At 43.6% G+C, this 27,008-nt stretch overlaps 1 protein-coding gene across 2 annotated transcripts; it reads right to left on the minus strand.

Annotated features, from left to right (window-relative positions):
• flii (FLII actin remodeling protein) lies at positions 1-26,920 on the minus strand. 2 transcript variants are annotated; one of them, XM_054735233.2, is made up of 31 exons: positions 26,765-26,920; positions 20,544-20,654; positions 18,964-19,035; positions 18,782-18,862; positions 18,419-18,666; positions 18,209-18,312; positions 17,951-18,126; positions 17,180-17,337; positions 17,014-17,098; positions 16,801-16,948; positions 16,550-16,680; positions 15,799-15,906; positions 15,611-15,715; positions 13,741-13,920; positions 13,558-13,640; positions 8,913-8,987; positions 8,666-8,749; positions 8,421-8,592; positions 7,439-7,546; positions 7,167-7,358; positions 6,982-7,080; positions 6,810-6,899; positions 5,283-5,422; positions 4,097-4,322; positions 3,821-3,975; positions 3,682-3,742; positions 3,480-3,608; positions 1,784-1,890; positions 1,586-1,691; positions 253-318; positions 1-178 (listed from the first exon to the last, which is right to left on the minus strand). In XM_054735233.2, exons 1-31 carry the CDS (start codon positions 26,825-26,827, stop codon positions 44-46), a joined length of 3,798 nt encoding a protein of 1,265 aa, XP_054591208.2. In that variant the 5' UTR covers positions 26,828-26,920; the 3' UTR covers positions 1-43. The 2 variants fall into 2 exon arrangements, with proteins under 2 accessions (XP_054591208.2, XP_070398920.1); XM_070542819.1 differs by having other exon boundaries at positions 16,550-16,695.
• Positions 26,921-27,008: the final 88 nt, after the last annotated feature.

The following is a 27,008-nucleotide window of genomic DNA, read 5'->3' on the forward strand; positions in this document are numbered from 1 at the left end:
TGGCAGCAAATGGATTTAATGGGAGTTATTGGTGGCGTTGGGTTTACGACGGCGGGGTCTTGAACTGCCCCCAGGCGTGGAAGCAGCGCGTGAAGCAGTGAGGCTCGTTTCCCTTCCTCACCAGACGCAGCTTCCTCGGCTGCTCGACCTCTTTGGAGCGCATGTGTTGGATGTACACCTGGACAGAGAAGGGCGGTTACTATGGTGCTCATTACACCATCCACAGGTGTGTCCTCCATGGCTCCCACCCACCTGACAGGCTTTCAGGCTGAGTTTGATCTCCACCTGGCTGGTCTGAGTGCCCACCCACATGTACACCTGGGAGGAAATAGAGGAGGGGTAAACACACACACACAGAAATAAATCCTTGTTTAAAGGCATACTAGACAACTTTTTCATATTTTACAATAATGTGAGCCAGAATGAGCTAAAATGAACTTTTGCCGGGTTATTGAAAAGTCACTAAGACCCCCACCATCTTCTGTGGCCAGAATATCACACTTGCAACTTCAGAGTGCCGGCCCAGTCCCTGTAGGACTTAGTAAAGTGGAGCCGACATGCCAGTGCTGCAGTCTGCTTCCTGCATGTTTCAGATGGTGAACACAGCCGATTTGTTTAATGTAGTGATGAACCGCTCCTGTAGACACTAATGAAGGCTGCTGAGACACTTCAGGTGTTAAAAAATGGACACTAGGGGGTGCTGAAAGAGCCAAACTGCATTTAAAGCTCTCATTCACTCCCTAAACTCGCACATCTGCTGTGACCTCAAGAATCTAAATAAGCGCCCTGTGAGTTGATGCCTGGGTAAAGCTCTGGCGCTCTTGTTTCAGGAAGTAGACGTTAGCTGGAGGAGAGGAGAGAGGAAAACAGCAACACGACTCCACCACAGAGTTCCGTTTGCTCTGCAGCGTTGATGGCTTTTTTCCCACCAGCCTGAAGGAGTTCTGCTGTGTGGTGGAGTTCCCCTTCGGCTGATTCACTCATTACAGCGAAGGTACTACGGGACATCACGCCTGTATGGCCTGGCTGAAGACACGTTTAACACGCCTGTGAAGGCAACTGAGCCAGGTGGTGGCCCCGCCCACCCCATATAAACACCCAGCCTACTTTACTTTTATGCTCTTCAGCTCGTTGTTAACACATCTGCTACCAGCAGGTGCTATCGAAAAGTTAGCTTAACCGCTCGCTGCCTTCTGGCTAGCGTTCGTCCACCGAGCGCCATCTTTTGTGGAGCTCAGCTGCTCTAGTTTTGGCGTTCACATCCTCGCTTCTGCTCTGTGGTTCAGGATTAGAGTTGGAGTCGTCTCTGCCCTCAGGACTGTGGGTTCTTTCTTCATGACGAAGACCAACACGAAGCATACGCTAATGCTAATAGTTAGCTTAAACTAGCCGAGAAATCTGCTGGTTCCCAGATGTTAAAACAACAACAGCCTTCCTCGATGGGCGAGTCCATGAATGCCAACTGTGAGCCGTAGATCTGCATCTCCCCGTCTAGCTTCTATCGGCGGCTAACGCAGGAACTACGGGTGGAAGACCTTCCACTCAGAGTGCCTGAACAAGGTCTTGAACGTGCTCATTTTGTTACCTCTTTGCCGTTGTCCAGCAGCATGATGTCATCGTCGGCCAGGTCGTCCTGACAAAAGTCTGAACACTTCTCAGAAACTGAGAAATAGCCTTTCTCATTGGAGCACCTGAGAAAAGAAAGAGAATCGAATCGAAGCTCGAGTGAAAGATCTCGAGACTGGTGTACAACAGGTGTAACGACGTTTAACGGGGGGACCACCTGAAGAGCCGAGCGTGTTTCATATACTCTGCATCTTCATCGTACTGCTTCTGAGAACCAATTCCAACCCAGAAGAAGTTCTCTGGCTCCTCCCCCTCGTTAATCACCTAGGAGACGAGCAGTGTTGGGCAAGTTACTTCAAAACTGTAATGCATTACTTATTACTTGTTACCCTCATTTTAAAGTTATTCATTACAATATTACTGATTTTAAAATGTAGGGCATTACACTACTTTTGCATTACTCTAAGTTACTTTCACAAAAACAACTTCAGTATGAATTTGGTAATCTGACGCTCGGTGATCTCATGACACGTCCGGTGGAAGGTGATGTGGTATCTGAGCTAGGACTGCTGTTAACTCATTCATTTTTTTACTGTGTGGGCGTCGGAACGAGCCCCCGCACCGCGAGAACAAACATCTCAGCTCTAAAGCCGATCTTCATCTGCATACGTCACAGGTCATGTGATCAGGAAGCAGAACATCCATGTGTTAGGAGATCATTTTGGGCCGCTGCTGTAAAAAAAGTGAGGCACAAACCGGAAAAGCTTCTGCCGATCACATTTCAACAACAGATTATGAAAGAACGGATAGCGCTCGAAACGCGCGGATTCTTCCTGATGTAAGAGGTGAGTCTCCGCTTTGTTTTGGTTGTTTTGGCGTCGACATCATCCTAGCGTGCAACGTTCTGTGACTCTTAAAAAAAAAACTGTAAAAACGGTGAGAAACGCTGGCAGCGAATGAGTTAAAAACTGTTCTTAAGAATGATTGTTTATTAAATAAAAGCAAAAACAAACTGTACTCTCAGCACGCTGCCATGTTAGATTAACTGAGCAGGGAGTGAGGTGGTGGGGGCTCCAAGCCTATTTAGCCTGGGTCCCCCAAACGCCTTGATACGGCCCTGGATGTGGGACTGACTTCTGGGGTGATCTGATTCCATCACATGTGTAAATATTAAAAGCTTATATATTATTGCTTTTCACTGGTAAAAATGTGTATTGGGGATAAATCTACCTTTTCAAGTATTTGGTTTTGTCTTCTTGATTTTATTAGAAAAATTTCCTGCCCTTTCTCTCTCTAACCTTCCTGCATGCTGCATCTTTTCTCAGTCTTCAAGAAAAACTGTCCCAGACTTCCTGCTTTCTAACTAATCAGCCAAAGGGATCTTCACATGTGCGGCGCTCCAGCAGCAATGAGTTGAAATCACCGGGCGAGGGCACAGATTATGAACTCAGCTGAGGCAAAGCACGTCAGAAAAGTACAGAAAGTACCAGAGAACATGGGCTGATATGAACGATCACAAGTGGATTCTTCTGTTTTAGTGGAGCGATTTCGTGAATGTTACAGCGGCCGCGTGCAGGACGCAGCTGGAGTGTTTGAGCCGTTACCGCGGCGTCCTCTCTGCCCGCAAGGCTAAATCCACAAATGACGTAATATATGCAGATACTGGATCTTTTTCGGGCTTCCCGCAATTTAATGCGTCTTGTAATTACCGCGTTACTGACAGTTGTACCGAGTAAATATGACCGTTTTCTTTCCCTGTAATGCCTTACATTACCACATTACAGCAAAAAGCAATGCATTACAGTAATTAATTACTTTTGTACCGCATTACTCCCAACCTGGAGATGAGACCAATGATCTCAAAAAGAAAGTGGAACATGTCGAGTGTTAGCTCTAAAGCCGTGACGTCTGACCTGCTTGCTGTACGTGTCGTCAAACATGGCGTTCATGATGTCCTCGGCCAGTTTGGCCTCATCCGGATCCGCGGCCCGGCCCACCCACGTGTACACGATGCCCTGGTTGTCTGTGCTCTCAAAAGGTACCTGAAGAGACGAGTGTGTGAGTCGGAATGAGCAAGCCTGGCTCATCTGTAATCTGGGTTTTAAGCCTCCAAACCTTGAGGATGAAGCAGAACTCAGAGTTGAGATTACCGGAGTCCGTCCCAATCTGGATGGTCCTGAACAGCAGAGGCAGAGTCACGTGTGAGAGGATTCAGAGATGAGGTAAAACCCCGAGCTGGTGCGGGTCGGCCTACCTGGTGCAGAGGGCGCTGCCGTTGGTACGGATGTGGTAGAGGGAGGGCTGGGCCGAGTCCGTGTTCTGTTTCCTCTTCCCCTTGTGGATGATGAACCTCCTCTTGAAATGAGACAAGAACTTGAGGTTCTCCTGCTGCTGGGTCATCCGCACCACCTAAACAACAGGAGGTCACCTCAGAACAAACACCAAGCACCGGCACCCTGAAATATCCTAGTAAATGTAGCGAAACCGGGGGAATTCCAGGAAAAAAAAAAAAGTAAAAGTTTCTTCCTGCCTTCAGTTTTCCAGGGAAAAGACTCTCAAACTTCTTCTGCAGGGAGAAGGTGAAGGTGAGCCAGCCCATGTTGGAGGCCTGTCTGCCCTGCCAGAAGTACACCACACACTGGAAGTCCTCCTCAGGCTGTTTGTCCTCCTCTTCCTCATCTCCTTTTCCTCCTCCCTCACCGCCCTGCTTCTTCTCCTTCTCCTCATCTTCCTCGTACTCCACAGGAACCCAGTATCTGAAACGATCCAATCACAAGACACTGTGTTGTCTGGGAATGGGAGGAAAGTCAGCCGGTGTCGGTGCAAGATCGGCTCGGGGTCCTTCGACTGCCGATGACGTCAAAGTACGGCAAAGCCACTCGAACAAAATACACTACACATCTATACTCTTGGAAAGAATTTAGCAGTTTCGTTATTAAAATAATGTTTCTTACGACGTAAGTTTGTGTTTATAATGGTATTTGTAAAATAAAACACTATTTTATTCATAATGTTGAACTCCTCTTTGAGCACATCCCTTGAAGGATCATAGGTATTATAGCAACACCTGTGAAATTGTATTTGCAGGAAAGAAGTGTGTCCCGTTTATTGAAGTATTTTGTGTTTAGTTTTTGACGTCGTGTCCATGAGCAGTTCAGTTACGCTCATAGCTGCTAGCCAAAACTCTGGAGTTAAAAGTTTTCTGGCTTTACTAAAATACCTGTCTGTACTTATTTGATTGATGGTAGTTTTACTTTCTATTAGACTCCAGTTGTAATCATTTGGCACGTTTCTAATTCATAATTTGTAAGAATGTAATCGGTGATATTAGCATTAGCATTCCTATGGGTTTTTCCATGGATATTAGCATTGCGCTAACCACTCGCTACCAAATTGCAGCCTTTGCGATTAGAAAATCTCCTTTTGTCACATCGCAATTTAATTGCACATGCAGTTAATCGTTCAGCCCTAATATACATGCAGCTCTATGCTAAAAGTGTATTTTCAAAAAGTTAATGATGGATTTCTTTGTAAAAGTTGTCCATCTTTCCAACAGAAAATTTTGCCTGGACCAACGTAACGTGATTACGTAACGTCCGTAAGGTTCATGTTCAGCCAATCAACTACTTTGACGTCATCGGCAGTCGAAGGACCCCGAGCCGATCTTGCACCCGAGCAGATCTTGTACCGACACCGGCACTGTTACACCCGAGTACCTGCAGAGGAAAACGTAACAGTCCTGAGTGAAGAAGTGTCCAAACTCCTCCTCGGGCAGGCGGGTGAACTTCTTTCCCTCCAGCACAAATCCCTCCATCCCATCCAAGTCCTCGTTCCACTCCTCCATCAGCTGCTCAGCCTGAACATGGAGGACAGGTTTGGTTTACTGTTAGAAGGAACTTCATGTTTACGTCGCATCGACAGCCTGGACACCTTTAAAAAGCAGCTGAAGATCCTTTTATTTGAAATCGCTTTTGTTTATTTTTATTTGTTTTATGGACGTTTTTGCTTTTAATTACCCTTTTTTCATGTTTTAACTTGGATGTGATTTTCCTTCTTAGCAAAATAAATAAACTTTACTTACTAAGCTACTTGAGCCAAAGCTAACGCTACACGGTGGTCACTCGGAGAAAGTTTGGGTCGTGTGGACTCGTGGAGGCGGGCGAGCCGTCAATCGTTCACTCAGCATCTTCTTACATAAATGAACTAGTTCCTGTAAAAGTTCACGATTTTAAGGAGCGAATGAAACCATTGAAGAGGAGAGCTAGCGTTAGCATTCAAACTCAAAAGCTAACGAGGAAAAGGCTTTGTTCTTTTCTTAGATGTGCAGAAGTAACCGTCAAGCTTCAAGAACCAGATTTTTCTTCATCTGAATGAAGTTAAAATAAATGGTCTGTATTTGTACAGCACCTTCTTAGGGTTCGACAACCCCCCCAAGGCGCTTCACCACACAATCAGTCATTCACACGCTGGTGAGGATGAGCTACGATGTAGCCACAGCTGCCCTGGGGCGCTCTGACAGAGGCGAGGCTGCTGAACACTGGCGCCACCAGCAGGCAAGGTGGGTTAAGTGTCACAACAGCAGCGTTCTCTTGTCGGGGCCGGGATCGAACCTGCAACCTTCCGATTACTGGACAACTTGCTCTACCTCCTGATCTGCTGCTGTCCCCAAAATAAGAAGATATAAATCAGCTCCCTTTTAGGAAAGTAATCCTGAACGCGAGTCTTTGTTCTCCATCCCTTAAGGCCTGCAGCTCTGAGAACAACATTCTGTTCCTCCATCACCTGCTGGCTCCACCTTTAGCTGGGCAGAAAAGTCAGGACGCTAACTTGCTAATGCTAACCGCTGCAACCTTGTGCGTGCTTCGGCCAGCCTGTAATTGGAGCTGTAGGTGTTGTGGATCTGAGTTTTATAGATGCAAACGGGCCTTGTGCTGCCATCTGCTACTAGGGATGAAGAGCACATGACCCCGACATCAGCCGAACAAAACTTCCTGCACGGGAGCACCAAGTCTGCTGTTTGTGTCTGTTCACTCAAATTTACAGATTTTGTTTCATCATTCATGACAGGAGGGAAGCGCAGAGATTAGGAGTTTTATGAATCTTTAGTTTGAAAGAAAACCTTCATTAGAATCAGAATTTTTACAAACTTTTACAAAAACCAGACGTAAAACACATCAGATTAAACCTCCCAGCTGTTAGTCTAGTCCCTGTAGTCTGTCCCAGCTCAGACAGCAGAGCCGTACCTCAGACAGCGGCATGGCGGGCTGCCGGGGAAGGAACAGCGCCGTGAGGTCAGCCTTCATCTGGTCCTTCTGCTCGGCATCCTTCTTCACCTGTGAGCAGACACGACACACATCACACCTGGTTCTAAGCTGTAACGGCACCAGAACTCGTTTCAGGACCAGAATCGGTCACCTTGCCCTGCAGGTTATCCGTCTGCTGCACCGTCTCAGCCGCTCTGGTGTAGTCCACCTTCAACACGTCGTCCCAGTTCTTAAACTTGGATTTAAACACCTAAAGCACAAAAGGAACACGTTCACAGACAGGAAAGATAAACCACTGACGCTAAACGACGGTGCGACGTCTGCGTGGAATGTCACCTGGCTCTCCGTTCCCTCCAGATTACGGGTCACGCAGCAGTGTTTGGGTCGATGCAGCATGGAACAGATCTCCTGGCCCAGTTTCAACGCCGCGGCTCGAACAAGGCGCGGGGACTTCCTCCCGATCCAGATGAAGACGTCCGACCAGCAGTCCAGGATGTACACACACTTGGTGTCCAGCAGAGACTGGACCTGAGGAGAAGGATGGAGAACAGAAAGCGTGACGTGAAGAGAGGAGGCGAGACGTTCTCTCCCTCAGCGGATCAACGTACTAGTCTGAGCTCCGGCAGCGTGTCCAGCTTGATCTTGTGGTCTTTGTGCTCGACAGACAGCTTGTAGTTGACCTGAGGCAGCTCCAGGTAGCCCAGGCCCAGGCCCACCTGCAGGAGACAGCAGCAGCAACACGTCACAACGCTGTTGCAGGGGTACGGTTTGCAGTGAAACACCAGGAGACCCAAACAAAACTAAGATTACTAGAGATTCCTGATTCTTCTACAGCTCTGATCGGATCTGCCAACAACAGTTGGAGCTAAATCTGAATTATGGTAAAGAAACAAAATAAACAGGAGATTTTCTTTGTTTACATTATGAAAGATCACTTATTGCTAGAGTTAATGAGAGCGGATGACGCTGAATATCAGCCGATTTCCACCATCAGTCATAAACAGTAAGTTGATATGTAGATAAATCTGTTTCACAGTGATATGGAGTTGTTGGTCACTGAAAAAGTAGCCGGAGACGTTTTAAGAGACGACCTTTTGTTTCCGTTAGCACCGTTAGCATACCGTTAGCCTTTATTAACCAGTAAAAGATGCCGTGGCTTATTGGGAGAAAAAGAAATAACTTCTGGGTTGCTCCCGTTTCCTAGGTAACAGCCCATCAACAACGATGCTGCTCTTTGTTGGCCGGTGTCGAGTTAAAAATGTCAGTGCAGGCTCACGTATGATTGGCTCTGGAACCAGGAAGTATGGAGGCTCACAGACTGTAAACAGTGACTGTGTCCGTCTTTGGCCTTTTTAAAAGGATCGGTCCTTGAAAATCCATCCATCAACGTCTAGTTTCCATTTCTGCTGCTGAGTGAAACTCAGCTACGAGATCCGCTTTCATTGCTTTTGATTTTACCCCTGACCACCATCGTCTCTGTTTGAGACAGAAATGTTGATCACTGATCAATCCCCTCTACATCCACACATTTCTGACTCAGATTTACTGGTGCGTCCATTCGCAGAGAGCATCGGTGATCTACATATTTACCTTGTACAGTTTGGGTCTGACAGGGGAGAAGTCATCCGGTACGTGCTTCCTGATCTCCTCTGGTTGACCTCCCAGAACCTCCCAGAACTCTGGAGGCTCCTGATTCTGTGAGAGGGTCATGATCTCTGCCTTCCCCTTCCGCTCATTCTTATTTATCTTTTCAGCAAACAACCTGTTGGATAAAAAAACGCCATTAAAGCCAGTTGTTTGATGTGACTTCAAACGCAGCTTGACGTGTGCGCTACCTGGCCTTCGTAGTGCCTCCGAGGGTAGCGTTGGCTCCTCTCCAGATGGAAACTTCCAGCCCCGTGTCCAATAAGAACACAAAGCTGCCAAAAGCAGACAGCATGTTTAGACACACTGAGATTCACAACGAGGACGTCGCACAGGAAGTAGTGAGGAATTAGCGGCATATTCTGATCATTTGTGATGGAGGGAGAACCAAATGTGTGTGTGCGGTTGTGTGAGAGGCAGGCAGTGTGTGCTAGTCACCGAGGGTCGAGAGAGGAGGCCTTCACTGGCACAGACTCCAGTCTGATGTTCTTCTTGCCGTAAACTCTGTACAATCTGAACAACACAGAAATAAAACCTGATTTAAAGATTTCACACCAAACAAACGCAGAACCGTGTGACTGAAACTGTTGGACAAGTCACCATCTCTCGAGTCCAAGTCACGTAGGATCAGTCAAGTCAGGGTCCCAAAAAGGGATCTTCCAGTCTAACATCCAGCTTGAACTGCCACTCATTGCATTTGCTCACCAAAAAGTGTGATTTTGTTAGCCTATGCTAATGTTAGCTTGTTGTATTAGTTCAGATTACTGGACAAATTTAATAACCACAACTTCCCAAAGCCTGTGGTGTACAGGTGACCTGCTGATTATTCATTTCTACTCAACCCCGCCCCGTCACACCTTTTTTATTTTAACTGAGTGTAAATTTCATTATAGTCCATCTTTAAAAGCTAACGCTGTGAGAAATATTAAAAGCAACTGTTCCGGTTTTAAAATCCTCAAACTCTGCCCTTCACATGTGGTATAAGACAATGTTGCCCCTTTAAAAAGAAGGTAATTCACCACAGGAGGTTGGCGCTCTGGTTTAATTCTGAACTGCTAGTGGTACCAGTGGAGTACCACAGGGTTCAGTGCTTGGACCATTTTTTTTTAATATATATATGCTTTCAATTGAAAAAATCATCAGACAGCATAGGATAAACTTCCACTGCTAGGCTGACGATACTCGGTTATCTATCCATGAACCCTGATGAACCTAATTGGTTAGGTAGACAGGCTTGTTTTGAAGACATAAAATTCTGGACGACTCTAAACATCCATCTTCTTCTGCTTATCCGGAGTCGGGTAGCGGAAGCAGCAGTCTACGTCGAACTATAAACTTTCTGCTGTTAACTGCATTTTTGGTTCTTTTTTAAAACACAGAAAAGGTTTTTCTTTACCTTGCTTGCTGACGTTTCATTCGCGGCTGCGAACTTCCTCAGAGCTGACGCTGATGGTGGCGTCACTTCCTACTCCGTTTATCCGCGGGCAGCAGAGGACGTTGTCGCTCTCTGCTGCTCGCTCTCCCCTCTCAGACGATGCAGTCCCATGCACAGTCCAACGTGTAAACTCCATCGTCACTGTTGATGGTCCCACATCCACGTCTCCTTATCTCAATTGCTTCTTTTATCCATCTTTTGTATTTCTGTTGTTCGTGTTTATGATTCTTGTGTTGTCCCAGTCCATTACATGGTTTTCTCTTAAGCAGTGATCCGTTACGGCTGACTTCTTTATTGTACTTTCTGCTTCTTCTTTTGCTGCTCTTGTGTGTTTTTGACTTGTTTCTTTCTCGCACTCCTTTCTATGTTCTATTGTTCGTGTATTGAGTTGGCGTCCGGTTTCTCCTATGTATGTTTAATTGCAGAGTTTGCATGGGATTTTGTAAACGACTCCACATTTAAGTCCAGCTGGTATTTTGTCTTTTGGGTGCACTAGTCTGTTTCTAACTGTTGTGTATGGTTTTGTTGGTGTGTTTATGTTGTGTTTTTTCATTGTTGCTCTTATTTTTTCTGTTATGCCTCCGATGTATGGTAGAGTTATCACTGGTTTTGGTTCTTGTCTTTCTGGGTTTCTGGTTCTTTGCTTAGGTTGTTCTTTTCTTTCTGTTGTTGTTTGTTGTTTTCCTTTGTTTATTGCCCATGTCGGGTATCTGCAGGTCTTTAAAGCGTGTTGTATGTGTTTGTCCTCTTGTTTACGGTCTCTTTCTTCTGTTACCATGTTTGCTCTGTGATATAATGTTCTGGTTACTGACATTTTGTGTATGGTGGGGTGTTCTGATGTCCATAATAACTATTGGTCTGTGTGTGTTGGTTTCCTATATGTGTTTATGTTTAGGGTCCCGTCGGTCTGCCTGCTTATTTTCATGTCCATAAATGCTATACTGCCTAATCAAGGATCATAAGCACCGAACAACAGAAATACAAAAGATGGATAAAGGAAGCTAGAGAGATAAGGAGACGTGGATGTGGGACCATGAACAGAGACGATGGAGTTTACACATTGGATCGTGCATGGGACTGCATCGTCGGAGAGGGGAGAGCGGGCAGCAGAGGGCGACAACGTCCTCTGCTGCCCGCGTATAAACGGAGAAGGAAGTGACGCCACCATCAGCGTCAGCTCTGAGGAAGTTTGCAGCCGCAAATGAAACGTCAGCAAGGTAAAGAGAATCCTCATCTGTGTTATAAAAAAGAACCCACAATGCAGTTAGAAAAACAACACAGCAGGAACGCACCAAAGATTTGTGCTGTTAAACCAAGTGTAACGGAATGAAATGACTGTTTTTTCCCTCCTCTGTACAAGACTGGTCTGCATGAGAGATAGTCTCAAGGTCTCATGCATTCCTTCTAACCTGCTTATTGTCAGCTCAACAGAAGAATGAAGAATGAACTCTTTTCTTTTAATTAATCAAAGAACTCTATTTTAATAAAGCTAATCCAACCAAATGTTAGTCAATGAATAAGATGTGACCGATCTGTGAAATCATCATATCATAATCCTAATAGAATATAAAGCTACTATGACTTTAAATGTTCCAACAGGACTCATTTCACATAGCGTTAGAAAGACATGATACATTCCTTTCACTGATCCAATCAGTCTTACAGATCTGACGGAGGCGTGGCTTTGATGGTGTTTGGTAATTTTTCATTTGACAATAAACCATAACATCTGAAGTATAAAACTATGCCACGTCAGCTCTAACGCCAGTTCAAAGCGTTCTACAGAAAGTGACTGATTGGCCAATCCTGATCTAAAACTCTTCAACCAAACGAACAACGACAAGCTGAAAAGAAAAATTCGTTGCTATACCAACTGCGGCAACAGTTCCTTTCAGAACAAAAGCTGAACCATCAAGACCCAGGCTTGGGTCTCACCAGACGCCAACAAACTGTTGTGTACCCGGAAGTAACTCACAGACTGGTCTGATCGGAACCGCGGCTTTTCCTACCGGCTCGGTTCCAGAGAAGGTCAAGCTAGACCTCGACATTCCTGATCTAAAGGGGACTTCCTGAAGGGTAGATAGACCAGCATAATGGTGTCTCATGTGTTTATGAACCTCCTAACCAAAGCTTAATGCGAAGACATCACCTTCAGTTCCCGTCAGAACTAATCGCTTCTTCGGATTTGCTGGTTCTGATTAACATCACACGTCATCCATTCACCGTCTCATCCACTTTGGTAACACCATACATTTAGTTTTAAAGTCAGTCTAGTTTAATTTGTTAGTAATAAAATTCTTAACTTTTAAACTTGACTCTCTCTCTCTTCTTTTGTCTCTGAGTGAATACGAAGCGGTTATCTAATCCCTGCAATAAAAAGATCCAATCTTCTGGTTTAAATAACTCACAGATCCGTAAGGTGGATTTCATATTTCCTATGGAATCCCACGCCTTATGGCTCAATAAAAACACGTAATCTAATTCATTACACAAGACAAGACCGAAGTTCTCATCTTTGGACCAGAACCTCTTAAAGGAAACAGCTTAGTGAACGGCATTAAATTAGCCTCAGAGAACAAAGTAAGGAACCTTGGTGTTATCTTTGACCAGGACATGTCATTCAAATCCCATGTTAAACAGGTTTGTAGGATTTTCTTCTTCCACCTCCAGAATATTACTAAGATTAGAAGCATCCTTTCCAGGAATGATGCTGAAAAATTAGTTTGTGCATTTCTTACCTCAAGACTGGATTACTGTAATTCATTACCATCGGGAAGTCTTATGGAGGTTTCTTTCTGTTAAAAGGGACTTTTCGTCTCCACTGTCGCTACATGCTTGCATAGTATGAGGATTGCTGTAAAGTTAGTGACTCAATGCAATCTGCAGGGTTTGCTTCCATTATAGCAAACTTAATTGGCATAACACACTGGAATCAATGCACTGATAAATTGGTTCAACTGGAATGTGTGTAACGTGCCTTGGAACGAGTCTTGTTGTGAATTGGTGCAATATAAACAAACTGAACTTATTATTTTTGTACCATGTGTTAGCTTGGGGACTTTAAGCTGTTCCAGTCCTGTCTTCTATTGTCCAACTGCATTATTGTACATCTGGAATCCGTATTTGTTCTTCCGAATGGAAAAGTTATTATTTTTCTTTTGTTATTTGTTATTGAATCAGATACAAAACCCAGAAAACAAGTCTTATTTTTCACATTTTCAATTTTACCTCAAATCAAAAATATAAAATGAGGACCAAAAACCTGCATGTTATTACATGGGTCCAGTTTACGTGGACAGGTGTGTGTCAGGCAAGGGCACTGGCCAGGAAGCACGGATTCGGTCTACTGTGACTCGAGCCCAACTAACTAGACATGAACTGTGTTTTAATTATGTTGAAAAATGAAAGATGAGAGTGGTTACTTTATCTTCTGAGATTCCGGTGACAAACGAAAAAGTTGAGGCAGATCCTCATGGCTGCGTAAACTGCATTCATTTTGAATTTAACGCTCAAAGTCTGAGTCCAAGTCATCGTCACGCTCCTTAAATCAAGTCGCAAGTCCCTTAAACGTGACTCGAGTCCAGTCCTCCATCACTGCTGCTTGAATGATTAAAATCAGATTTAAATCAAGTGATGCGTCTCCTCTACCTGGCGGGATAATGCGTGTCTTCCACAGTGTAAAACCCACTGGCTGTTCCTCCCTCGATGTAGGAGATCTCGTTGTTAAAGACCTGCATACACATGTCACAAAGACGACGCCTCAGAGACCACATGCATGTCTTTATACCTGCTTGTATAATTAGCTCGGACTAGCATTAAGTCTCTACGTACGGCACTGAACTCCTCGCTCTCGTCTCCCATCTCCTCTCGGATCGTTCTGCACTCGGCTCCTAAGAAGTTCCTCAGGTTGACAGAATGGATGGCTGAACCGGCCTTCTTGTCCAGTGTGGCTTCCTGACCAATCCAGTAGTAGATCTGCCAGTTTAGCGCTCCGTTATCGTCCAAAAAGGTCTGCAGATGAACACAAACGCACAGAAAAGCAGCAGTGAGGCTTGAATATGTTAAAATACACAGTTAACCCTCTGGGGTCCAGGGTGCAATTAGCGGTTTTTGACTAATTTAAGAGTTTTCCTTTGTATTTCCAAAATAAAAACCATAACTACTGCCTTATGGGGTATTAATCTTTTCAGCACAACCTGGACTTTATGAATTTATACTTATTTTTTTACATTTGGACATAAAGGGGTTGCATATTAGACCTTTAATCACTCAAAAACATAAAATCCGAATTGGAAAAAAGTTGTTTATTTTACTGTGAAACCAAAAGAAAAAAAAAAGACGAATGATTTTTATAATTTAGAACGGTAATCTAGACTGTACATTTTTAAAAAATATGAATAAATACAGCAAATAAATTTTAAAAAATTATTAGCCCTCTGGGGTCCAGGGTGTAAATCACTGTTTTTGACTCATTTAGGTTTTTCTTTTGTATTTTCTAATAAAAATAATAAATATTGCCTTATGGGGTACCATTTTTTTCAGGACAACCTGGACTATCTGAATTTATACTTATTTTATTAATTTGGCAATAATTACATGCAGTTTGGAGTGGGGAGCGGCTCTGTCTCACGCCGAGATCTGACAGCTGCGCGGCGCCGCCCACTCCTCTTGTTGGATCTCCGAGGTGCTGGATCTCTGCCTTCATCCTCTACCTCATCATGACCCAACTCTTCTATGAGGAAGGATGGATCTGCCACATCATCGTCAACATCCTCGCTATTTGCCTCAGACTCCGGCTGTGAGTCTCCGTCCACTTCCTCTGCTTCCAGTTCAAAAAACAGCCGTACTTTCTGAACTGCCTGGTGGACATTTATCCTTCTCATCATCCTTTATATAAGCCTAATAAAAGCCGACTAAACTGCAGAGACAATATTTCTGTCCGGATCGCTCCAAAATATGAAGTTTACCGTCAATATCTGTCTAATTGTTTGTTGTTACTCCGTTGGCGCCACTCCTTTCCCCGCAAAGCGGCTCCTTTTTGCGCACATCTCGTTACTCGTGCGGCCTTCCTCTCTCTCTCAGCTACACAATGATACTTTTTATCAGCTGAATATGTGAGACTTCCACCAACAGCAGAAGGATCTCATGTTTTTGTGGGTTTTTTATGTTCACAAGCACATTCCCGCTCACGGATTACTAAACTGCTGTTTTGACAAGTTATCAGATTGTCTAAAAATAGGTCGTTTTTTTAGTTTAGTACAACTCCGCGTTTACGTTGCCTATTAACACAATTTAAAAACTGGGGTGTAGTTTATAATCTCCTTTTAAAGCTGAATTGAAACCGAAACTCAGGGAGGCGGAGTCTTGCTGCTACAGCGTCCCAAATCAGACCTGTTCAAAAGACGCGGATACGCGTCCATGGACCCCAGAGGGTTAATGAATAATTAATGCAACGTGATGAAAGCCTATCTTGTTGTAGGTGATTGTAACACTTAAAATAGCCGCTAGGTGGAAATAAAATAATACTCCAGGTGCTTTTGTAGGCAGGGGTACTTTTTTTTGCACAGCACCAGTGAAAAACCGAGACTGATCTGGTTTCTGCCACTGTAGTTTTATTTTGAAAGGATTACAAGGCCGTTACCATCAAACTCTAATTGTTTAGGAACACCCACCCTTGACGTGAATGCCAACAGGTCAGTACCTTCAGGATGATGTAGCAGTCCGCCTCGTAGAACTTGCCGTGGAACGCTTCGTCCACTTGCATGGGAATAAAGTTCTCTATCTGCCACACCGACACACCTGGAATCTGTAGAGAATTAAAACAAAAGGGTCTTTTTACTGCGACGTGGCCCAGCCAGACACAGGTGAACGTCTCCGGATGAAACCCACCTGTCCCACGTCCTCCAGGAAGAACTCGGAGTAATCCAGCTGAGGCTTCTCTAGGCTCTTGTCCCAGCGGCGGACTTTTAAATCACCATATTTTAAATCGCCGTTTTCCTACAAAAGGAGCAGACTGGTTAGCGGGTGAAATAGTTAAACTCTTTCATCTTCGACCTGATTGGTGTTTAGAGCTCTGGCGCTCATGTTTCAGGAAGTAGAAGTTAGTTGGAGGAGGGGGGGGGGGGGGGCAGAAAACGGCAGGATTAAGAGTCTTACTTGTTTTTATTCAGGATATTTAGACATCTCGCTTCTGATTGGCTAAAAGCAACGTGACTCTAACGCTGATTCAGTTTGTTCTTTGATGTTTTATCTCCACAAATAACACACGCCTGGAGGAGTTCTGCCAGGTTATGGAGTTGCTAATGCTAGCAGTTAGCTTCTACTATCAGAGACGTTCTCTGCTGTTCCCTGGGCGCTACACCGACAGCAGCCTTCTCCGTCAGGAGCCAAGATGGCGGAGTCCACGAGTGTTCATTTACAGCGTGTTAATCCAAGTGTTTCACCATCTATTTTATATCCGTGGTCAGGAAACACGGGCAGACGGCTATTTTCACGTTTGGCCTGCACGTGAAACCCACAGTGACCAAATAAGTAAAAATAAACAGTTCCTCAGTAAACTTTTGCCTTAATAAACAGGATTTTAAACAAAGAAATAAATGTTGCAAATAAAGGTTTTATGATCTTTTCCTGTCTTTCATACCTCCATGTTCTTCTTCTCTTGTGCAACGTCACTCATGCCTTTCAAGACCTGCTTCGCCTGATCGTCCTGAGAGGAGTCCTTCCTTCTTCGCAGCCTCATCTTCCTCGCCATGTGATCTCTGGGGCTGGATCCTGGACACACACACACTTTAGCTTTTATAAAGATGGATTCAAAGCAGGGAAATGGACCGTTTCATCACCAGAACACACACACACACACACACACACACACACACACACACACACACACACCTCCCCCTGCAGCAGCTACGGTGGCGGGCGAAGCTCCGGCCAGGCGGAGCTGGTTCTGAAGGGAGAAGTCGATGTTGTACCACTCGGCTGTCCGGTCCGCAGGTTTTGGAGGCATGACCAGGTTGGGGTTTTCACGCACGTCTAGAATCTACAGAAGCATAGAGATTCGTGCTTCATGTCCCGTTTGTTTCAGGTGTTTTATCGTGCTCATACCTCCAAGTCTGTCAGGAAGTGGATGGCTTCAGGCAGCGTCACCAGGCGGTTTTTATTCAGCACTAGCTTCTTCAGTTTGCCACACCTGAACAACAGAACAAACGCGAATAACGTCCGTTAGTAGAACTTTCGCCGCTGCTTTAACGGGTTCGGGTGCAGAGATTACCTGCAGAGTCCCTCGGGGACGAGCTCCAGGTTGTTGTTGGCAGCCATGAACTCCGTGAGGCTCGCCAGCTTACCGACACCCGGAGGAAGCCCGTCAAAGTCCAGTTGGTTGGAATTGACATACAGCTTCTTCAGCTTGGAAAGCTTACAGATGGCAGACTGAACGGAGACAGAATTTATTTCATACGATGTTTTAGAACTAAAACAGCAGCAGCAACATAAAAAAACACTAAAAATCTACATTTTAAAACTGATCCAAGACTTCTGAAGAAATTGTTTTCCTTTGTGATCCAACCAACTGCTTGTTGCATCACACCGCTACCACCAGGTGGTGCTAGTCTGTTGCGGGGTTTTCTAACCACCACAGGAGCAAATTCCTATCAAGTTTGATGCTATTCCAGATTTCTGCGTACATAGTTTCATTTGTAGGAGGATTTTAGGTGGAAACTACAACCACGGATGAACTACGCCGTTCCTGCCAGGGAAAGATCTCAGCAGAGGCGCCACGTGCCGGCAGGCAGGGCAGGCTCTTGCTTGGAACCTCCAGACCACAAGGGGGCTACAGAGGGCTCAGAGCCACCACAACAGTGAGCCAGTAACAGCACTGCTGAACGTCTTACGGCCTGACTGATCCACCACATCTCCTCCATCCCCGCACCGAGATTCCCTGACGGAGAATCGAGCCGCTAAAATTTTTAAATGTACGTCTTCCTTTTCAGAAACGGAGGCTGTCCTTCGACTTGTGTTGAGCTTCAGTGGCTGTGATCCTTACAGGCAGAGATGTGAGCTGGTTGCGACTCAGGTTGAGCGTCTCCAGCTGGGTCCACTGGTCGATGCACAGGGAGAGCTCAGTAATCTGATTACTGCTCAGGTTGAGTCTCTTCAGACTGCCTAAGGAGTAGAGGCACTCCGGTACCCGTGTCAGGTCGTTACAGGACAAATCTACATCTGACCAAGAGAGAGGGAGGATCAAATCAAACACAGGTTTGGTAAAGGTTAACGGAGAGGTGTGTGTGTGTGTGTGTGTTACCTGCTAAATGAGTCAGTCCCTCCAGGCTTGTCGGCATGTTGCTCTGAGTCCTCTGAGTGTTCCTCAGGTGAAGGGTCTGTAGCTCCAGCATGGCTGGAAGCTGCCTGCTCAGAAACACACTTTTCATGTTTCTACACCTAAACTCGGTTGTTAGCTTAAACTCTGACGCTAACGCGTCGTAGCCATCAAAAACAAGCCGGCTCAGTTTACCGCAGCTGTGCGTGCATAAGCGGGTTGTTGTTCAGGACCAGCGTCTGCAGGTGAACCAGGCGTCTCATCTGCGGCGGCAGGCTGTCCAGCTTGTTGTCGCTCAGGTCCAGGTACAGCAGGTCTGTGAGGTTGATGAACAGCTGGTTGGAGATGGAGTCGATGCTGTTGTGGCTCAGATTCAGCACCAGCATGTTCCTGCTGTTCTCCAGGTCTCTAGGGATCTCCGTCAGCTGGTTGTAACTCAGATCCTAAAAACAAAGTCTGTGACTTAAACGTCTGAACAAGTACACTAGAGGAAAAAAAAAAAAAGAGCATGTGTGTGTGTGTGTGCTTGGCAGCAAAGTTAATGTAATGGTGGAGTACCAGCACAGAAAGGTCATCGAGCTGAAAGATGTCATCTGGGACTCCAGAGTTCTTCAGGTTGTTGGCTCTGGCTACAACTGCCTGCACGTAGAAAACAAAACTCTTCCAGAAAACTGGACTTCACAGCCACACAAACAGAACCGGACTGGTTTACCAGCATCAGCTTGCGGCGTGTTAGTTACCCGGAGATTCGGTAGGCTGGACAGCTCTCCGTGTAAGGTGGTCAGGCTGTTGTGACTCACTGAGAGGTGCTCCTGAAGAAGGAAAACAGATTTTTCCCTTAAGTTGCTCATACCACAGCTGCGCTTAAACACATGTATCCAACTGTAAACAAGATCAAACAAGATAGAGCTGCAGGTAATCACACTGCTCGCTCCACCTGCTCCACTATAAGCCGTCTCTGAGTTTGGGGCATGTTGGGTTTGGTTACTCCTCCCTGTGACGTCTTCATGGAAAGAAGAGACTTTGCACTCTCGGTATACGACAGCATGAAAACAAACGGTTAGCTTCCTGCACACACCTTTCTGTTAGCCATCTTTACACCAAAAGCTCTGGCACCATCCACTTACCCTGTCCACTGGGAAATGCTAATGCACAGGGATTGTCGTCTCCACGCCAGCTCGTTAAAGCTGCTGCTGCTGACCCCCCCCCCCCCCCCCCCCCCGGAGGACAGGAGAACAAGCAGCTAATTAATTAAATAATTTGGTTCTGTATCTTTCTCTTCAGCACAGCTGACAAAGGTTTATGATGGGTCAGTCCTCCTGCATGCTCAGATCATTCCCTTCCCTTGCTTGAAAAATTGTTCCAAAATGAAAGTTGAACCCACATCTTTTTTATCTGTGAATTCAATGCCGTTCAGCGAGTCTCAAATAAAAATTTGGGCATCTTACTGTAAATAAAACATTCCACTAATGTAAAAATGAAACTCTAAATAAACTATGTTCACATCCAGAATCGAACCCGGATCTTCTGTACGAGAGTCCGACATCTTACTAGGTGAGCTAAAGCGCCAGTGACGACTTTTGTATCTGTAACATTTATATCCTCGATGACAGCTGAAACAACGTTCAAAGAACGGTTCGGGGGGCTATGCCTGAGCGTGAACGCGCATGAAGCAGTCCACTCGACCCGAGCATCTCTCTTTTTCTGTGATTTTACAGAAAAACAAGCAATCACATTAAAAATGCCAGGGCTCTTTCTACAGGACCAGGGCATTGCAGGAGAATGTATGAAGAAGAAATTTATTATTTCTATACATGTTTTGGCTGTCAAACTTCCATAACGTCCCTTTAATGACCTCCTTTAGCTAAAATCCCAAGTGCACCAACACACAAAGGCTAAACACACATCCCTGAGTAGCCCCTGCGCTGTGTGGTGGAGTGTGTGATAATTTATCATCAATAAAACATGTGATCAAAATAAGACTGCATGATTGTTTTGATATAGCTTCAGAAATTGGTGTGAAAGTCCTTAGTTTTAGGGTATTTTTACCATTTACTGCAAACTTGATTAAAAAAACTGGAACTTTTTTTTAAGCTTTGTGATAAATTTTATAAAAACTTTTGAACTCTGCCACCTGGGAACACCCTACCCACAGCCCACCCATCATACCCCTTCATACTAGTAGCAAAGATGAAATTCAAAGAAAAACAATCGGGCACATCAAGAACACCCCCACTAACACGTCAGGTAAACAGGACGTCTCTGTACGGTGTGCCACCATGTTGACCACTCGGGTTGGCGAGTAGGAGAATCCGCTCACCAGCTTCTGCAGAGAGGCCAGCTCTTCTGGGAGGTAACAAAGACCTGTCCTGTTGAGTTTCAGCCATCGCAGGCTGCTCATAGACTTAACATGCTCAGGGAAGTACCCTCCCTAAAGGGACAGATCAGACAAAAGAAATTATTACCAGGAAAAAAACAACATAAAAAGAATCAAACGATTGTTAAGAACAACCGCAGAAAAAACTAAAACATAGAAAATGGGATCTGAAGAGGAAATTATACAAGGTCACAAACTCGTCATTGTTTTTTAACCCCCAGGTGTTGCTACATTTACTATCCTCTTGTTACCTCAGAGGACAAACATGTCGGCTTGTAACAGTGGCTATAAAACATGTAAACGTTCATGCTTTATTTTTTTGCTTTTTTCATAAATCTTTTATTATAAAACTTGAGTCGACTTGAGTTGAGAATCGACTGGAGGACCCTGGAGCTTTAGGAATTGGCTGATATCTTGGCATCAGCTCTTGTTAAAAGTTTCTTGCACCTGTTATCTTTATCCTGGTCATGATTTGCTTAGTTTTAGGCTGTGTGATCCCTTGTTTGAAGAGAATGGTTGACAAGCTAATGACAGATGCCTTGGTTCAGTACACGCTCCTGCAAGATAGAAAGGGCCTGGAAGAAAGTGAATATGTTGCTGGTTTCATTATGATTTCAACAATGTAAACTGCAGGTTCAGTAACCGTTGTTGATTGATGCCCTGGTAATCAGCTCAGTTGAGTTTATGTTCTTTTATATTTTTACTTAATCAGTATAATCGTTATGATTTGATTTTTGGTACAATCCTTGAGTTTGACATGATCACTGCTATAATTAGAGTTGTCACGATGTGAAAATTTAACCTCACGGTTATTGTGACCAAAATTATCACGGTTTATGGTATTATCGCGGTATTTTTTTAAACATGTTACATTTTCACACAATTAAATAAACCCTGTATATCAGGAAAATAATGTCCTCAGTTTGTGTCAAAATTTAGCCTAAAATGTGTTATTTTGTAACAATGTTGTTTATTTGTTTACATTTTTCCCTTTAGTCTTTAAAATACCAATATTTGCCCATAACTTCTTATTTTATGTCTGTTTGATGTCATCATTTTAAAAATATTAGATCAGATGATACTCAGTACTCAAGTAGCCTTCTAATCAGATACTTTTTTACCCTTACTTGAGTAATAAACCCTATATCAGGAAAATATTGTCCTCGGTTTGTGTCCTTCCAGTGAGCTTTGCAGATGTGGGAAAATGTCATCAGGCAGTAATCATTGTTAAATTCATAATTATTCTCGGAGAGAGACCAACTCTTATCTGCCCCTGGGAGCCCCGTAATGCATAGCGTCATTTCAACATGGGGGTGTCCGTGACACGGTTTATATGCAGGTAGCGGCGCTGCGGCTGCTTTACATAGCGACTCGTTGCATTCTCCCTCAACCCAAATCCTCGGATCACGCATTTTAGCTAAAACGCTAACGTTAGCTTGCCTTGCGTTGACTGTAGAGTTGTGGGTGATGGTCACGCAGATGTGTCATGAGATTTGAAGCGTTGCTGCCTTTCACAGACACTTTTTCTGCACGTGCTGCAAACAGGATAGCCGTCTTCTATCAACTGTCCCTCGACATTCTTAAAATATCCAAAAAATGCCCGTACTTCCCACTTTGTCTTCTTTGAGGGATAATAAATGTCCCGAGCGCTGCCGTCTCCTCCTTTGGCCATTATTTCAGCTTCAGCTTCAAGAAAGTTTTGGTTGTAAACAACAAAGTGCGCATGTGCCGCCGGCAACTTCAGCAGATGATACGGTGGCTGGTAAGGGTCACCGCGCCTACACCGCAGCCACAGTAATCCACCGAGATAATATAGTTTTTAAAAACAAGACGGTTATTGTTTTTTGTCAACTTTTTTACCGGGGTTTACTGCTACACCGGTTACCGTGACATTTCTAGCTATAATCATCCATTTTATAACAGGTTGCCAACTATTGAAGCTGCTTTAATTTTGTTACAGGTTGTTACTTATTTTTACAGCCTTTTATGAAGGTCACTACTTCTTTTGTGGTCTTCTGTGTGTTAGAGGTTGATTCTTTGCAGCTGCGACCATTACCTGTAATCTTAGAATAGTTGTTGTTTTTATTACACCAGTTAGTTAGATGAACTTCGTTTGAACAGGGGGGAATTGTTGGATAAAAACCGTATTGGATGTATGGAAATGATTTTGTCTGGGTACCATCTGGTGTTTTTTAATTCAAACGAAGGTTCATTCCATGTTCATGTTTTGTTATTACTCTGTGCCTCCGGCAGGGAGGTTCAACCTTGTAAGTCTGCAGTTCTGATATCACAAAGCTCCCGAGCGAAGTCCAGACGGAGCTTTCCTCTGTTATACCAAGAACCCGGGGAAGTTTCCTTTCTGTGAGGGGGGTGGGTGTGTTTATCTTTAATGTGTGTGTGCTATGTACTTTTGAATAAAACCTTTTTGTGAGCATCTGCTCGTCAAGAGACCGAACAGAAAGCCACTGGTGTGTATCTTCTTTCTCTCCGATTTTGCAAAGTCTGGTTGTTGATTATTGGTGATTGATTATTGGTAAATGGTATTGATAACCTAAAACCATAAATCTCTAACCCCCTTGTGTGCGTTGGACTTTCTTTGAGGTAATCCTGGATTGACTAAATAAAATTACCCAACAGTGCTCAAACGTATAAAAACTTAAAATCCAGGTGATTACTCAATCACGGCTGTAATTTATGAAAAAGGCACAAAAAATGCGTTATTTTCCCAAGAATCTATTTGCCTCCAGCCAGGTGCATAAATGCTTTTGTTTTCTACACTTTGAAGCTCAGTAAGAGAGTCAAACTGCATTTTGTTTACTTCTCAGAGGTCAGGTTGACCTTTTGACTTCAACACAAACAGCAGAAGATCTACAGGAATGTGTAGACTTTCTCGCTTGGGTCACCAATGCAGAAGCGACTGATTTTGGTGGTGAACAGTAAAAATCACAAGTATGACTACTTTTCTCCTAAATAAAACCTAATATTACAGAATGCGTGATTATTTTTGCAGACGTTACAGGATCAAAAATTGTGGTTTGAATGGAAGTCAATGGGACGTCTTTGTCCTTGATTAGTCATTCGAGGACGGTACATTTTAAATCTGTAGCTACGCAAAAACTATAGATGCAGAACTTTTAATTTTGTAGATATTTTATAACATAACTAAGACTGATTTGTAATAAACACCCCAGGCAGGAAAAGTGTTTACTTTTAACTCATTTGCTGCCAGCGTTTCTCGTTTTTACTGTTTTTTTAAGAGTCACAGGACGTTGCGCGCTAGGATGATGTCAACACCAAAACAACCAAAATAAACGGAGACTCACCTCTCACATCAGCAAGAATCCGCGCGTTTCGAGCTTTATCCGTTCTTTCATAATCCGTTGTTCAATTGTGGTCGGCAGAAGCTTTTCCGGCTCGCGCCTCTTGTTTTTTTTTACAGCAGCGGCCCAAAACGATCTCCTAACATATGGATTTTCTGCTTCCTGATCATGTGACATATGCGGATGAAGATCGGCTTTAGAGCTGAGAAGTTTGTTCTCTCGGTGCTGGGGCTCGTTCAGACGCCCACACAGTAAAAAAATGTAAATGACGACTTTAGTCGTCACTGGTAGTGAATGAGTCAATAACTAATTTTTGTGTATTTTTATAAATTGCAGGAATGACTGAGTATTCAAACTGGAATTTGAAGGGTTAAAATCCTCAAAAGGACAAAGTTTTTGTGGATTTGAGCAGGGCTCAAGTTGTTTAACAAGTCTATGAAAAAAAGCCTAAAATATATGAATGTAAACATTTTTTATAGCCTTTTTTATGAGCAGACCGTTTTGTCCTCAAATGTCACAACAGGATAGTGTTTTTATTTTTTCATAGTGTTCCCTTAGTCTTTTTTCAAAAATCCAAATTGAATTTCAAAATTTGTCAAGAGAGAGGTTTAGCGACAAAATTTTACACCACATGCACAAACACTGCAAAAAAAAAAAAAAAAGTCGTCCAAACTAAAAGGGAAAAATGCCCAAATGGACAAAAATGTCTCCAACGACACCTGAGGGTTAAATACGCAGGTTCTGTTTTTATGTATAAGAAATGGTTAATCTGGTAATTTTGATTATTTAGTCTGAAATAGAAGTTGAAAACAATTTTTATCAAAAAAAATTCAAATATATAAAATTTGTCTGCATTTTTGTAATACTTAATAATTATCCAGCATACTAGGGTTGCACAATACATCGCATATGTAGCATCATCGCAGTATCAGCATGTGCAATACGCAAATCACAAAGAACAGAAAATAAATTAGGTCAGCTCAAATGTTTGATACACAAAACGCAATTTGTCAAACAGAAGCATGACATTTTTGTCTAATCAGTTAGAGCCCTTCACCAGTTTGGCCAGTCAGGTGGGTTCTTATGGGTTAGACCTCAAGGTGGATGGATGGCTAGCAAACACTGGAGTTAGTTTAAGTGTCGCGGGTAAGATAAATAACCCACGTTTAAAACAGCACATCTCTTATGTCAAGACATTTTGGTTACGAGAGACACAACGTTCAACAAACACAAGTACTTTGCAAGACATGCCAAACACTTGTGGCATGCATGAGGGGAAATACGACAAACCACTGTTGTCATCAACCATAAATATCTATATACGGGGCTTCAGAAAGCTAGCGTTGGCAAGCCCAAAGTCTCTGATGTTAAGACAAGAGCACAACAGCCCACCAGATGCCAATCTGTCAGAGTTTTGTGGGTGGAACGCTCTATGAGAAACCATCAAAGTGGCACAAGGAAATAACGGAGGCCCTTGCACATTATTTGGCTATGGCTTTGATGCCAATGAGTACAATGAGCCGAGAGCCACAAACGGAACAACTGGGTCAAGGGGTCCAGTGCAGTGGGTAAGTGCATTAATGGCTGCGGGAGCAAACATATCCGTTTAGCTCTGAAAATGTTCAACAGTGTTGTCCTATATGTCCCATAGCTCCAACATATTTAAAGTTTTTACAATTTTTTTTAAACAGATCAGCTAATTTTGTAATGTCAACTTTAATGATTTCATTTTGTTAGTGTTAATACTTAGGATAGACGATGGAGTGGCGTGTCTAAAGTGTTTATGATTCAAAACGAGCACTGCTTATTTAAGCATTTGTTTAATTATTGCAAGTCATTGCAATATTAATCACGGTAATCAAAGGTTTTCCTAATATCGTGCAGCTCTACAACACACACACACACACAGTCTGATAGATCCATTGTAAAACCTTATCTGACCCATGAGGCATAATTGCACTGTTTTCCTAGAAATAGCTTTAATTACTGATTATAATTATAGAAATAATGCGGCATTCACATGACGTCATACATCTATTTGATGACTGACACAAAAAGAGAAAACCAGACATTTAGAGCCAGACAGGTATTTTGTGGGTTTGGATTGAGACCCCAACTAACTGTATAATTGAGAAATGTTGTGACTGTAGCATTAAAGGCCTCTTGGCCAGGACTCCCTTGAAAACGAGGCTTTTAACCTTCCTGATGAAATAATAAATGAATATCCTTAAATTACTTATTTTTTACCTTTAATAATATGTAAAAATGCATTGACCGATTATTATTGGTCAAGCAGAAACTAATCTGAACCCACTGACATGATTAAATCCTTTAAGGGCCGGTTTTAAATTTAAATACTTACATATTTGGATTTTACACTGGTCTGCTTGCTGGTCATCTATTTGTTACTTGACGTTTAACAACTATAGTTTAATAAGTCTCCTATCAACTCGGGCATCTAAAATTCATCCACAGCTTTTATCCCACTTAAGGTGAAAATGTTAACATCATACGCTTCTGACCCAAACAAATAAAAGTTAGCCTTCGACGTTTAGCCAAATTAGCTGGGTGACGTGACGTTAGACGTAGCTAGTAGTTTGCCTCTAAACAAATAAAAACGTTCACAGAGTCAAACTAAAAGGGCAGCCCTTTCTCTAACAAAGATCTACCAGATTTAGACGAGAAGGAACAACAACTTCGTCAGTTTGACAACTGGCTAACGCCCATTGCTCCTGAGCTATGTTGGTCAGTCATTTTCTGATGAGTCTCATTCCCGCAATAGCTTCAGCTAAGCTAAAGACGTAAACTGATCTAAAAGTGAAAAACGGTGCTCTTAATCCTTACTTTAAAGTCGTTTCCACTGAGGTCGACCCCCCGAATGAAGGGAAGAACTCCGGTGGCAGCCATTTTTGACGAACTGATGTCAGTTTTTCTGTCTATTTTGGTCCTAACAGAGGTAGGGAGTGGATCCTTCTTCTTCCTTTTATTACAACCATGCCACACTCATGAGCAGTTTACCGCCATCTGCTGGCTATGTGCTGTATTGCGTCTGTGTGGGGATTAAAACCTTGCGTAAGAGCGCCCTCAA

This window comes from Nothobranchius furzeri, chromosome 12 (assembly GCF_043380555.1).
Source record: "Nothobranchius furzeri strain GRZ-AD chromosome 12, NfurGRZ-RIMD1, whole genome shotgun sequence".
NCBI classification, from domain to species: domain Eukaryota; kingdom Metazoa; phylum Chordata; class Actinopteri; order Cyprinodontiformes; family Nothobranchiidae; genus Nothobranchius; species Nothobranchius furzeri.

Excerpts from the sequence above, each read along its gene's own strand:
- flii (XM_070542819.1), bottom strand. The coding sequence starts at position 26,827 with ATGGCTGCCACCGGAGTTCTTCCCTTCATTCGGGGGGTCGACCTCAGT. Across the intron at positions 18,313-18,418 it reads CTTATGCACGCACAGCTGCG|GCAGCTTCCAGCCATGCTGG; the intron begins GTAAACTGAGCC and ends GTTTCTGAGCAG. Across the intron at positions 5,423-6,809 it reads CCGCCATGCCGCTGTCTGAG|GCTGAGCAGCTGATGGAGGA; the intron begins GTACGGCTCTGC and ends CTCCATGTTCAG.